Consider the following 13,243-nt stretch of genomic DNA (forward strand, 5'->3'; position numbering starts at 1 on the left):
CAATATAGTGAAAGATACATGCAGTCTACATTCTTTTCACACTGATAAAATTTGGGGGGTTCCAGTGGTCAGAGGCATACCAGGACATCACATCCAAAATAAAAGATAAAGTATTGTATCTTGTACCTCCCACAACAAAAAAGGATACATGATACCTCGTAGGCTTCTTTGGGCTCTGTAGACAGCATATTCCCAAAGGAGGGAAAACAGCTCTCACCCATACCCCAGGTGGCCTAAATTTTAGACCTGCCACCTAAATTTGGGGGCCCAGAGCAGGAAAGCACTCTGTAGTAGGTCCAGGCTGGGTCAGAAGCCCTGCTGCTCAGGCCCCATGGTACGTCTGGGTTGGAGCACAGGCAGGTCCAGAGGGCTAAGTAGGATGCACAAGCAGGTTGCCTGAGGCCCATCTTGTCCACACCTCCAGCACTGCCACTTCTACCTCAGGTCACACCTGTGCCCCTGAGGGGATCCCTGACAACTAGTTGCTGAGGAAGAAAAAAGCCTGAGCTCATTTGATTCTTACAACACTACTATGAGCCAGGTGGTGCATCACACCCATTTTGCAGTTGCAGAAATGAGGAACAGAGAATGGAAATGAGTTGCTTGAGACCATATACCTGAAAGGTGGACAAGGCAGCCATCAAACCTAAGTTCATTATTCCAAATACCTTGCTGTTTCTACTGATAATATTACAAGCATGGTCTAGTAGTTATACACACACACACACACACACACACAATAAGCACACATATATATGTTACTTATGGAGAAATGAAAATGCACACACATAAGTATATCGCAAAGGATGGAGAGTCTCAGATGATGATTAATATAATAAACACATAAACAAAGACAAAAACATCACTTAAATACATAGGAGAGATACACTGACCTGAGTAATACATGGAATGTTGCTCTGGTCAATTCCAACTTGCTGAAATAAAAAATGCGGGTGAAAGTACACATTACAGCAGAGAGTGGCAACAACAAAAATGTAACTGAGAGACCATTGTGTGCATGAAAGAGAAAATACCCCAAGAGTATGATGTCTTCCTGGGCTGGTACTTTGCCAGGCTAAAGTATGCCTTGCACACTTAAGTACACCCTTATATTTGTCCTAAGGATAGACTTTGTTATTATTATTATTATTTTATTATTATTATTATACTTTAAGCTCTGGGATACATGTGCAGAAAGTGCAGGTTTGTTACATAGGTATACACGTGCCATGGTGGTTTGTTGCACCCATCAACCCGTCATCTACATTAGGTATTTCTCCTAATGCTGTCCCTCCCCTAACCCCTCACACCCTGACAGGCCCCAGCATGTGATGTCCCCCTCCCTGTGTCCATGTGTTCTCATTGTTCAACTCCCACTTATGAGTGAGAATATGCGGTGTTTGGTTTTCTCTTCTTGTGTTAGTTTGCTGAGAATGATGGTTTCCAGCTTACTGAGTTTTTGCTGATTTGAGAAGAGCTAAGCTGTATTTTGGATATCATACAAATGTGTTCTGATTTTTCAAGTAGTCAGAAGTCAGCCGTTATTCATATTGTCATTCTCCCATGGATAATATGTCTTTGTTCTCTTTGGTTTTCAGAAGCTTGACTATCACTCGCCTCCGTGTGGTTCTCCTTGTATTTATCCTGCTTGGGTTCCTCTGAGTGTCAGAGAGAACATAGGGCTCACCTCAAGTGTTTCTCTCACTGACCACAAACCTACCTATTGTTCACTACCTAAAAAGACTTATGTCATATATATTTTGGTCTACTTTTAGAGTTGTTTCTGGTGGGAGGGTAAGCTTGGTACTGGTTATCTTTATGGCTGCAAACAGAAGTCCTTGTAAGATTGCTTTTGAGTGCAAGTCCATTGGATAATACATTTGAAGTACCTAACTTTAGCTTTAGTTTTACTGTTTACAAAGTAGTTAAAACAACTACCAATTACTGTGTGTTTGTGTGGTTATGGTGGTGGAGGGAAGAGGTATAGTTTCAACTGATACTAAATTATTGCAAAAAAAGAAACACCGTAAGTAGAAATGGATTTCTGTACCTCTGCAACTTTCAGAAACTGTGTCAATTTGGTTGTTCCTCCAAGGAACTTGATGTAAATATCCAAACTTTCCCTGCATTGGTTCTTCCTCATGTCAAAATATTTGTCTAAAAATAGAAAAAAATTACCATAAAGGAGCCAATATCTTAGCAATTTTCAAGTTTTACTCCATTCTGATTATTCTATTTTAAGCTAATTCTGGATATGAATTTAACCTGTTCAAAACAATTATAATTTTAATCAAGTTATTTTCTGTTTTAATAACAAAGAAATAGCACTGCTCAATCCCCATAATCAACAAATTTTTATGGAGTAACTACCGTATACCAAATACTGGTGCTGGGTATGTGGAATTTAATAGCATGCACAGATAGTTTAGATTTTAATTTCAACGACTTCTAGTCTATAGTCTTTTTGATTAATACAAAGCTCTGCAACCCTCTGAGGGAAAGGGCTGTGTTTCCTACTCTCTTATAACTCTACAAACGTATAATACTATGTATTTCTTCAGTATAAGAAAAGTTATCAAATTCCCGTCAATAAAGTTTAGAGAATAATTGCAGCTAAATGAATCATTCATTAGGGCTAAATGATGACAGCAATTTCCTGAAAAGTCTAAAAATATATGCTTGTATATCATCAATAACAATTACTTATGTTATAGGCTTTACCTTCTTAGGAAAGTCAAAACTGTGTTATTTGACCTTGGTGGAAATGGACCTTATTAACATATAATGAATAAACATGACAACCTAGGTTGATTCCCTGACAAATTTCCCAGAAATATCAGTTAGCACTTACATAAAAGTGGAAAAGTTTTGTGGCTAACTAGCCAAATAATGTTTAACCAATGAAGCAATATGATATCTGTATTTAAAAGTATACATGACCCTGCAAAGATTTTCTATTTTGTATCTAAAGCAAATGTGAGTCTAAATGTAGAGATAAGGGATTTTTACAAATAAATTATTTTACCATCTTACGCTTTAAAAAGTAATCATTTAAAAAGTTTATTCTTTATCCTACCTAGCAGATTAAGGATCCCTTCATTATAAGCTGCAAAGAGACGAAGAGAATCTTTTTTTTTTTTTTTTTTTTTTTTTTTTTTTTTGAGACGGAGTCTCGCTCTGTCGCCCAGGCTGGAGTGCAGTGGCCGGATCTCAGCTCACTGCAAGCTCCACCTTCTGGGTTCCCACCATTCTCCTGCCTCAGCCTCCCGAGTAGCTGGGACTACAGGCGCCCGCCACCTCGCCCGGCTAGGTTTTTGTATTTTTTAGTAGAGACGGGGTTTCACCATGTTAGCCAGGATGGTCTCGATCTCCTGACCTTGTGATCCGCCCGCCTCGGCCTCCCAAAGTGCTGGGATTACAGGCGTGAGCCACCGCGCCCGGCCGAGAATCTTTAAAGAGGAGCATAAAAGCAGCATGTATTATACCATTAGTGAGTTCATCAGGATTTGCCTGAAAATTAAATAAAAAGAGTAACCAATTAACACCACAGCTAGAAAATTATTTCTCCCACCTGGAGTTACAGGATGCTATTTACTATATTTTTAAACAAAATTTATAAAGCTCTTACGTTAAAACTAAAAAGAGCATTAAACTGGGTTTGAATAACTGGAAGTGTGTTTAGCAGTTCTTCACTATTCATAGTTCTTATCACACCATCTGTCCTATAAAAGATAAAAGAAAATCATGAACCTCAATAACTAAGAGTTTGAGGAGCACTGTGACATCAGCATCTTGAAATAGGGCTGTTTTTGACAAACTACAAAGCAGACCACATGTAAGTCCAGTACTTCTTGCTTACAAACTAATGATATTTACTGACCCTCTCTTGGTTTTTGTGATGTCAGATGAGATCATTCTATATGCAAGTGACTTTTCATTCAAGTACCTGCTGTATCGTCTGATGAAGGTTGACATAGTATAGCCTAAAAATGAGATATTTTTATTATTTCCAATTAAACCAACAGTAGCTTTTTACAATACGTCAATAAATGCAAAGACTTATTCCATATTCACCTGTATACCTCAATAATATCTTTGAAGCACAAAAGCTAGAATGGCCTTTATTAATCACCTATTCCAACATTCTTCAAGCTTTCTGTTAAAGTTTAATTTTTATTTCCTTAGAGCCTAGATATCATCCCTTAATGGGGTATTGATGGTGATATTCCTGAACAGATGAAATAATTGAACTGTATCAGCTCCTTTGACATTTTCACAGAAACTATTATAAATTGTTAGCATTTTCCTTACTCTCCTCATCCCACTGCCACCATCCCACCTCCTCTCTCCCTCCACTCAGCAAATGACCTGCCGCCTACTTCACAGAGAAAAAGGAGAAGAAGGCCATGGTAGAAACTCAACTAATGTCTACTCAACCTCCAAATGTATGCTGATTCCCCTTCAATTTATTCATTCATTAAACAATCACTGAGTGCCTACTATAAGCCAGGCGATGTACTAAGTGCGGGAAGTTCAGCAGTGAAAAACAACAGACAAATATTCCTGCCCTCATAGGGCTTACATTTCAATGGGAAATGACAGACAATTACGTTAAAAAAAAAAAAAAAAAAAAAAAAGGGAACACAGAGACAGTCAGTGAGAAGGGGAAATAATAAACCCAGTCAGAGAACTGGTGTAAAGGTGCTGCAATTTTTGGTAGGCTGGACAAGGCTTCGCTGAGTAAAGACCTGTAGCTCTCATTAACTTTTCTGTCTCTAGCACATGACATATTCTGTTATTCTTAGTAAGCTCCAAAATATATGTTGTATCAATGAATTTGGGGATTATTTACATTCTTAAAATGTATAACACATCGCAGCCTTCATAATTTAGAACCCTTTTTTAACTAGGCATGATTTTCAGAATTTTTCCCTCCTTGGCATACGGAAATATTTCCATCAAAGAATCATCTTACCTTCTATGACACTTTTATCCAGGAAATTGTGTAAAGTGAACAAAGAGTTCCGACATGAAACATGTTTAATGAAACGCTGTCAAACAAATGTGTCAAATTCTAAAATTAGTTTCTGTACACACAAAAAGTTCATTAATGATTGTCATTATGAACGTATACTTAATTCTATCACACACCTTGTATCTATTTCAGGAGCATTGATTAAGTTGCACACAATCATATCCTGTGCTGGCCAACATAAGGATTTGCAGTGCTGCCGACTCTCCTCTGTTTATATACTCCCCAAATAAACAAGGAGTTAAACATTAAAGCTCATGTGAATACACACTGTTTCCCTCTAAGACTTTCTATCTAGCCATGCCCCACGCTTGATTTTGAGTAATTTTAAGTTACAGAAGTATGCAAATAATAATATGATACATCTGTGGACCCCACTACCTAGAAATGATAACTGCTAACTTTCTGACATACCTGCTTCAAGTCTATTTTTAAAATAAGAGAAAATAAATGGTTACAGATAAAGCTGCATCCCCAAGATCTATTTCCTGCTTCTACCTAGAAGTAACTGGTATCATAATTTTAATGTGTTATCTTTACAGTCTATTTTCCTTATAGTTTCACATGTATTTGTTCCATGGACAAGTACTGTGTGTATTTTAAAATTTTTTACATAAGTAGTTTTGCACTCTGTCATTCTACAATTTGCTTCCTCTATTAGCATTGTTTTTGAGATCTAGCCTTGTTGGTATACAATCCCATTTAATGTAATACAGCATTTCATTGTATAACCACACTAAATTTTATCTGTTCTCTACTGATGGAAATTTAGGTGATTTCTAGTTTTTCATTATTATAAACATGATGTAAGAAGTGGATTTGCTGAGTCACTGGGATGGGCATTTTCAACTTTTTAAATGTGTCTCAATGTTCTCCTCTCCACAGTGATAAACTGCAGCAGCTACATGTATCCACAGAGTATGTGAATTCCCATTACCTCAATGTCCTCCCAACTATTCATACTGTCAGAAATTTTAATTTTTGCTAATATGAGCATGTTTGCAGATGGTTATTAGACATTCTGGTTTCCTTTTGTATAAATCCTCTGTTCATTTCTTTTGCTCATTAGTCTATTGTAGTGCCTTTTTCTTACTAATTATGTATTCTGAATATTAACCTTTGGTCTATAGTATATATGTTGCAAATATCTTCTTTTAACTATGGTGCCTTTGCTACCCAAATGTCATAAGCATATTCTCCTACATTTTCTTCAATTTTATCTATTTTTTGAATTTAGATATTTCATCCACGTGGAATTTATTTTTGTATATGGAGTAATATAAGCATCTCATTCTATTTTTTCCATAGGGATGTTGTTTGTGCCAATAGGCTTTATTTTAAATTCTTTCCCCCATACTTTTCCCCACATGCTTACAGTCCTTTGTACTAAGGAAGGAAACGACTACCATTGGAATATACATCATGCTCACCTCATTTCCATGCACCATGAGGTGGTGTACAGTAACCAGGGCTTTGAACACCACCACCCAGCTACTGCTCCGAGTTTTTTCAGAAAGAATATTAGCCAGATGTTCAACACTCATGTTAGTTTCATTGATGTACTGTATTAGATCTAAATGAGAGACAATGATAAGCATTAGAATACAGACTGAGAAATACTTTTCAAAACCAAAATTGGTAATTTTAACTTAAGTACAGATGCAATCAAATGTTGGAGAAATGACATAGGGAACCCTCAAAAATATTTTCTTCGTTACATGTATTACAATTTGCACTGTTATATGTTACATGATATTTAATGCTTTTAATTATCTTGCATACTTGATGAGGGCAGGGAATGAATCCATTTTGGTCCTCAAGGCCCAGCAAAGCAGATGGCACATAACAGGTTCTGGTCAATACTTATTAAATGAATGAACAGTACTGAAGAAGGTGACATACCCAAGATCATACAGGTAGTTAAATGGCAGGGCTGGGATTTGAAATTAGATTTGTTTGACCCTAGAGATCAAGCTATTAACCACTGTCACTGCTTCTCTCAAGAAAACTGTCATTCCATGAAGGTTCAGTTAGGAACTTTCTTTGTACTGTCACCCCATCTCTGACCCTTTTATCTGCATCCTGTATCCTTTTATTTATTGCTTCTATTTCTTGAGTTCAGTAGCTCATAGCTTTGTACCTAGTTTATTGTGACAGCTTTTAAATTTCTGGTCTCATGCCTATAACCATTCATGAATTCATTTCATACAGCCCCTCAAAAGTTAAGTTTCATAATTCGATTTTCACATTCAAGAACAAGCAATGATTCCCTCCTTTTTACCAGTTCAAAATCTTCTTTGCTTTCAAAACTGTCTACAAACTATCATTATGCAACAACTTCATCCATGGTACTTATTAATTAATGAGCATTTCTTTAGGTTTTCAGAAGCCAATTCTGGCATATATTACATAAGTACCCAGGACTGTGTAATATATACAGAGACTCTAGTATGTGACCTGCTGAGAATAATGCTTAGCAAACATATATATATGAAATTAATCTCTGTTTAACTTAGTAACTTGCTGTAACACATGCACATTATCATGATGATAAGAAGATAAAACTTCAGAAGGCAAATACAGATTAAGTCAATGAATAGTTTAAGCAAAATACCAAAATAAAGGGGTGATCAAAAGAATGAGTTAGCTATGAAGGTTTCAATAGCAGTAAAATTTAATTATATTACCAATAACACACATTGTTTGTGAAGTCACTGCTCACTATAAGCTCAAACAACAGGGAGTGGGGCTAGACTGGATAGATTGGGAGTCTATCCTTTGAGCAACGGGTCACTCTAGGAATCAAAAATCTTCCTCCTAGAAACATACACAGGGCACAAAAATTATGCCATGGACACTCTAAAGCCTATTCATGGACGTTAGGTTAGGAATACCTAAGGGAGAATCTATTCAATAGACTTTCCTTCAGAAGACTCGCTGAATGTTATAATTTATAAGAGCACTGCGGTGAACTTGGGAAAAGAAACCTTTCTAAGAAGCCTGGGTTATTATTCCACCCTCTTTGTCTCCTATCTTAGTTGAATAATTTCTAAATATTTTGGAATTTGGAGTTAAAAACACCAGAGGTCGCTTTGGGAGGCCGAGGCGGGCGGATCACCTGAGGTCAGGAGTTCAAGACCAGCCTGACCAACATGGAGAAACCCCGTCTCTACTGAAAATACCAAATTAGCTGGGCGTGGTGGCGGGCTCCTGTAGTCCCAGCTAATCGCGAGGCTGAGGCAGGAGAATCGCTCGAATCCGGGAGGCAGAGGTTACAGTGAGCAGAGATCACCACTGCACTCCAGCCTGGGCAACACAGCGAGACTCTGTCTCAAATAAAAAAAGAAAACCACCAGAGGTTCCCTTCTGTGCTCAATCAAAGATTACTAGAAATGACAGTTCAAACTCCCCCTCCTGCAGGGACGTGGAAAAGGGGAGGGCATTGAGGTGAGTGGGAGGGGAGTAGCGGAAGGGGAGGGGAACAAGGTGCCGTCATTAGGAGGTTCTTCCCCACTCAGACTGCACTAGCGGTGTGGGCTGCCCATACCCGGCCTCCTACTCACCAGCCAGTTGTTTCGGCTCAGGCTCCGTGGGCTCATCGTTGGTTGCCCTGAGGGCAGCCTTGGATGCAGATAACCCCATGGGCGAGTCGCAGACTGCCAGTCACAAGGGTGATGGCGACAGAGTCCAGCCCCACCTCTTCCAGACCACAGAGGACCGCATCCCTGAGCAGGGTACTGGCACCCCTGGTGTTGGACGAGGAGCCCCAGGTGATGGAAGAAATGCCTGACCCTGCAGGGAGCCCTCACCAGGCGACCTTACTTCATGCAGCCTGACGCAGACATCCAGCATTATGAGGTGGGATTTGAACTTACGAGGAGCTCGGGCTCTGCAAGAATGCTGGGAAAGATGGCTGCCCGGCCCAAGAAGGCATGTACCACGAACTTGCTTGGTTTCTGAGGGCAAGTCCAGGTTTGGGGCAGGGCATCTCTAGAGGAGCTAGGGCACTTTGCATACTACATGGCACAGTAACAAAATAAACAACAACCATTAATGAACATTATGAGGAAGGGGGACATGTTGGGGACTCCACATGCAAGGTCACGAGATCTTCAGGTCTTGGAAAGTTAGGTGATCCTGTGACAATACCTTGGAAATTCTTGATATGGCATTGTTAGGGAAGCTTCAGTCACACATTATCAGGGCTGTAGCCTGCATGAGGTCATGTCTTCCTACTCTTCAGGCAGCATCAAATCCACAAGTCCATAGAGTTGTTCATAGTATTTCTTTATTATCCTTTCAATATCTGTAGACTCTTTAGTGATGTTACTTCTCTCACTCTTCATATTGGTAATGTATGTCTTTTTTTTCTCTTGATTGGTCTGCCTAAAGAGTTAATTGTGCTTTGGGAGGCCGAGATGGGCAGATCACGAGGTCAGGAGATGGAGACCATCCTGGCTAACACAGTGAAACCCCGTCTCTACTAAAAATACAAAAAATGAGCCGGGCGAGGTGGCGGCGCCTGTGGTCCCAGCTCCTCGGGAGGCTGAGGCAGGAGAATGGCGGGAACCCGGGAGGCGGAGCTTGCAGTAAGCCGCAATCGCGCCACTCACTCCAGCCTGGGCCACAGAGTAAAACTGTCTCAAAAAAATGAATAAATAAATAAATAAACCAACTTTTGGTTTCATGAGGTTTCTCTGTTTTCTGTTTCTATTTCATTAACTTGTGCTTTTTTTTTTTTATAGAAAGATTTTTATTTATTTATTTATTTTTAATTTATTTATTATTATTATACTTTAAGTTGTAGGGTACATGTGCATAACGTGCAGGTTTGTTACATATGTATACTTGTGCCATGTTGCTGTGCTGCACCCATCAACTCGTCATTTACATCAGGTATAACTTCCAATGCAATCCCTCCCCCCTCCCCCCTCCCCATGATAGGCCCCGGTGTGTGATGTTCCCCTTCCTGAGTCCCAGTGATCTCATTGTTCAGTTCCCACCTATGAGTGAGAACATGCGGTGTTTGGTTTTCTGTTCTTGTGATAGTTTGCTAAGAATGATGGATTCCACCTGCATCCAAGTCCCTACAAAGGACTCAAACTCATCCTTTTTTATGGCTGCATAGTATTCCATGGTGTATATGTGCCACATTTTCTTAATCCAATCTGTCACTGATGGACATTTGGGTTGATTCCAAGTCTTTGCTATTGTGAATAGTGCTGCAATAAACATACGTGTGCATGTGTCTTTATAGCAGCATAATTTATAATCCTTTGGGTATATACCCAGTAATGGGATGGCTGGGTCATATGGTACATCTAGTTCTAGATCCTTGAGGAATCGCCATACTGTTTTCCATAATGGTTGAACTAGTTTACAATCCCACCAACAGTGTAAAAGTGTTCCTATTTCTCCACATCCTCTCCAGCACCTGTTGTTTCCTGACTTTTTAATGATTGCCATTCTAACTGGTGTGAGATGGTATCTCACTGTGGTTTTGATTTGCATTTCTCTGATGGCCAGTGATGATGAGCATTTTTTCATGTGTCTGTTGGCTGTATGAATGTCTTCTTTTGAGAAATGTCTGTTCATATCCTTTGCCCACTTTTTGATGGGGTTGTTTGTTTTTTTCTTGTAAATTTGTTTGAGTTCTTTATAGGTTCTGGATATTAGCCCTTTGTCAGATGAGTAGATTGCAAAAATTTTCTCCCATTCTGTAGGTTGCCTGTTCACTCTGATGGTAGTTTCTTTTGCTGTGCAGAAGCTCTTTAGTTTAATGAGATCCCGTTTGTCAATTTTGGCTTTTGCTGCCGTTGCTTTTGGTGTTTTAGACATGAAGTCTTTGCCCATGCCTATGTCCTGAATGGTACTACCTAGGTTTTCCTCTAGGATTTTTATGGTATTAGGTCTAACATTTAAGTCTCTAATCCATCTTGAATTAATTTTCGTATAAGGAGTAAGGAAAGGATCCAGTTTCAGCTTTCTACTTATGGCTAGCCAATTTTCCCAGCACCATTTATTAAATAGGGAATCCTTTCCCCGTTTCTTGTTTCTCTCAGGTTTGTCAAAGATCAAATGGCTGTAGATGTGTGGTATTATTTCTGAGGACTCTGTTCTGTTCCATTGGTCTATATCTCTGTTTTGGTACCAGTACCATGCTGTTTTGGTTACTGTAGCCTTGTAGTATAGTTTGAAGTCAGGTAGCGTGATGCCTCCAGCTTTGTTCTTTTGACTTAGGATTGTCTTGGAGATGCGGGCTCTTTTTTGGTTCCATATGAACTTTAAAGCAGTTTTTTCCAATTCTGTGAAGAAACTCATTGGTAGCTTGATGGGGATGGCATTGAATCTATAAATTACCTTGGGCAGTATGGCCATTTTCACGATATTGATTCTTCCTATCCATGAGCATGGTATGTTCTTCCATTTGTTTGTGTCCTCTTTTATTTCACTGAGCAGTGGTTTGTAGTTCTCCTTGAAGAGGTCCTTTACATCCCTTGTAAGTTGGATTCCTAGGTATTTGATTCTCTTTGAAGCAATTGTGAATGGAAGTTCATTCCTGATTTGGCTCTCTGTTTGTCTGTTACTGGTGTATAAGAATGCTTGTGATTTTTGCACATTAATTTTGTATCCTGAGACTTTGCTGAAGTTGCTTATCAGCTTAAGGAGATTTTGGGCTGAGACAATGGGGTTTTCTAAATATACAATCATGTCATCTGCAAACAGGGACAATTTGACTTCTTCTTTTCCTAACTGAATACCCTTGATTTCTTTCTCTTGCCTGATTGCCCTAGCCAGAACTTCCAACACTATGTTGAATAGGAGTGGTGAGAGAGGGCATCCCTGTCTTGTGCCAGTTTTCAAAGGGAATTTTTCCAGTTTTTGCCCATTCAGTATGATATTGGCTGTGGGTTTGTCATAAATAGCTCTTATTATTTTGAGGTACGTTCCATCAATACCGAATTTATTGAGCGTTTTTAGCATGAAGGGCTGTTGAATTTTGTCAAAAGCCTTTTCTGCATCAATTGAGATAATCATGTGGTTCTTGTCTTTGGTTCTGTTTATATGCTGGATTATGTTTATTGATTTGCGAATGTTGAACCAGCCTTGCATCCCAGGGATGAAGCCCACTTGATCATGGTGGATAAGCTTTTTGATGTGCTGCTGAATCCAGTTTGCCAATATTTTATTGAGGATTTTTGCATCGATGTTCATCAGGGATATTGGTCTAAAATTCTCTTTTTTTGTTGTGTCTCTGCCAGGCTTTGGTATCAGGATGATGTTGGCCTCATAAAATGAGTTAGGGAGGATTCCCTCTTTTTCTATTGATTGGAATAGTTTCAGAAGGAATGGTACCAGCTCCTCCTTGTACCTCTGGTAGAATTCAGCTGTGAATCCATCTGGTCCTGGACTTTTTTTGGTTGGTAGGCTATTAATTGTTGCCTCAATTTCAGAGCCTGCTATTGGTCTATTCAGGGATTCAACTTCTTCCTGGTTTAGTCTTGGAAGAGTGTAAGTGTCCAGGAAATTATCCATTTCTTCTAGATTTTCCAGTTTATTTGCGTAGAGGTGTTTATAGTATTCTCTGATGGTAGTTTGTATTTCTGTGGGGTCGGTGGTGATATCCCCTTTATCATTTTTAATTGCGTCGATTTGATTCTTCTCTCTTTTCTTCTTTATTAGTCTGGCTAGTGGTCTGTCAATTTTGTTGATCTTTTCAAAAAACCAACTCCTGGATTCATTGATTTTTTGGAGGGTTTTTTGTGTCTCTATCTCCTTCAGTTCTGCTCTGATCTTAGTTATTTCTTGCCTTCTGCTAGCTTTCGAATGTGTTTACTCTTGCTTCTCTAGTTCTTTTAATTGCGATGTTAGAGTGTCAATTTTAGATCTTTCCTGCTTTCTCTTGTGGGCGTTTAGTGCTATAAATTTCCCTCTACACACTGCTTTAAATGTGTCCCAGAGATTCTGGTATGTTGTATCTTTGTTCTCATTGGTTTCAAAGAACATCTTTATTTCTGCCTTCATTTCGTTATGTACCCAGTAGTCATTCAGGAGCAGGTTGTTCAGTTTCCATGTAGTTGAGCAGTTTTGATTGAGTTTCTTAGTCCTGAGTTCTAGTTTGATTGCACTGTGGTCTGAGAGACAGTTTGTTATAATTTCTGTTCTTGTACATTTGCTGAGGAGTGCTTTACTTCCAATTACGTGGTCAAT

The 13,243-nt window shown here is 39.0% G+C and overlaps 1 protein-coding gene across 7 annotated transcripts in view; it reads right to left on the minus strand.

Annotated features, from left to right (window-relative positions):
* The window catches only part of LOC105468363 (phosphatidylinositol-binding clathrin assembly protein-like), a 61,126-nt gene extending 51,823 nt beyond the window's left edge, over window positions 1-9,303 (minus strand). For 3 of the 7 annotated variants that reach the window (XR_011618355.1, XR_011618357.1, XR_011618358.1), the window contains exons 1-5: window positions 8,596-9,290; window positions 6,463-6,605; window positions 4,976-5,051; window positions 3,881-3,983; window positions 2,051-2,157 (exon numbers count right to left, since the gene is read on the minus strand). Coding sequence is in view for 1 of the 7 variants with exons in the window: in XM_024788664.2 (XP_024644432.2) it covers window positions 3,614-3,722; window positions 3,881-3,983; window positions 4,976-5,051; window positions 6,463-6,605; window positions 8,596-8,674 (510 nt within the window). In the remaining 6 variants the exon portion in view is untranslated. Of the gene's footprint in view, window positions 1-893; window positions 936-2,050; window positions 2,158-3,030; window positions 3,723-3,880; window positions 3,984-4,975; window positions 5,052-6,462; window positions 6,606-8,595 lie in introns of those variants that run through there. The other 4 variants (XR_011618359.1, XR_003015142.2, XR_011618356.1 and 1 more) reach the window with 3 other exon arrangements.
* Window positions 9,304-13,243: the final 3,940 nt, after the last annotated feature.

The sequence above is a fragment of the Macaca nemestrina genome, chromosome X (assembly GCF_043159975.1).
Source record: "Macaca nemestrina isolate mMacNem1 chromosome X, mMacNem.hap1, whole genome shotgun sequence".
Classification (NCBI taxonomy): domain Eukaryota; kingdom Metazoa; phylum Chordata; class Mammalia; order Primates; family Cercopithecidae; genus Macaca; species Macaca nemestrina.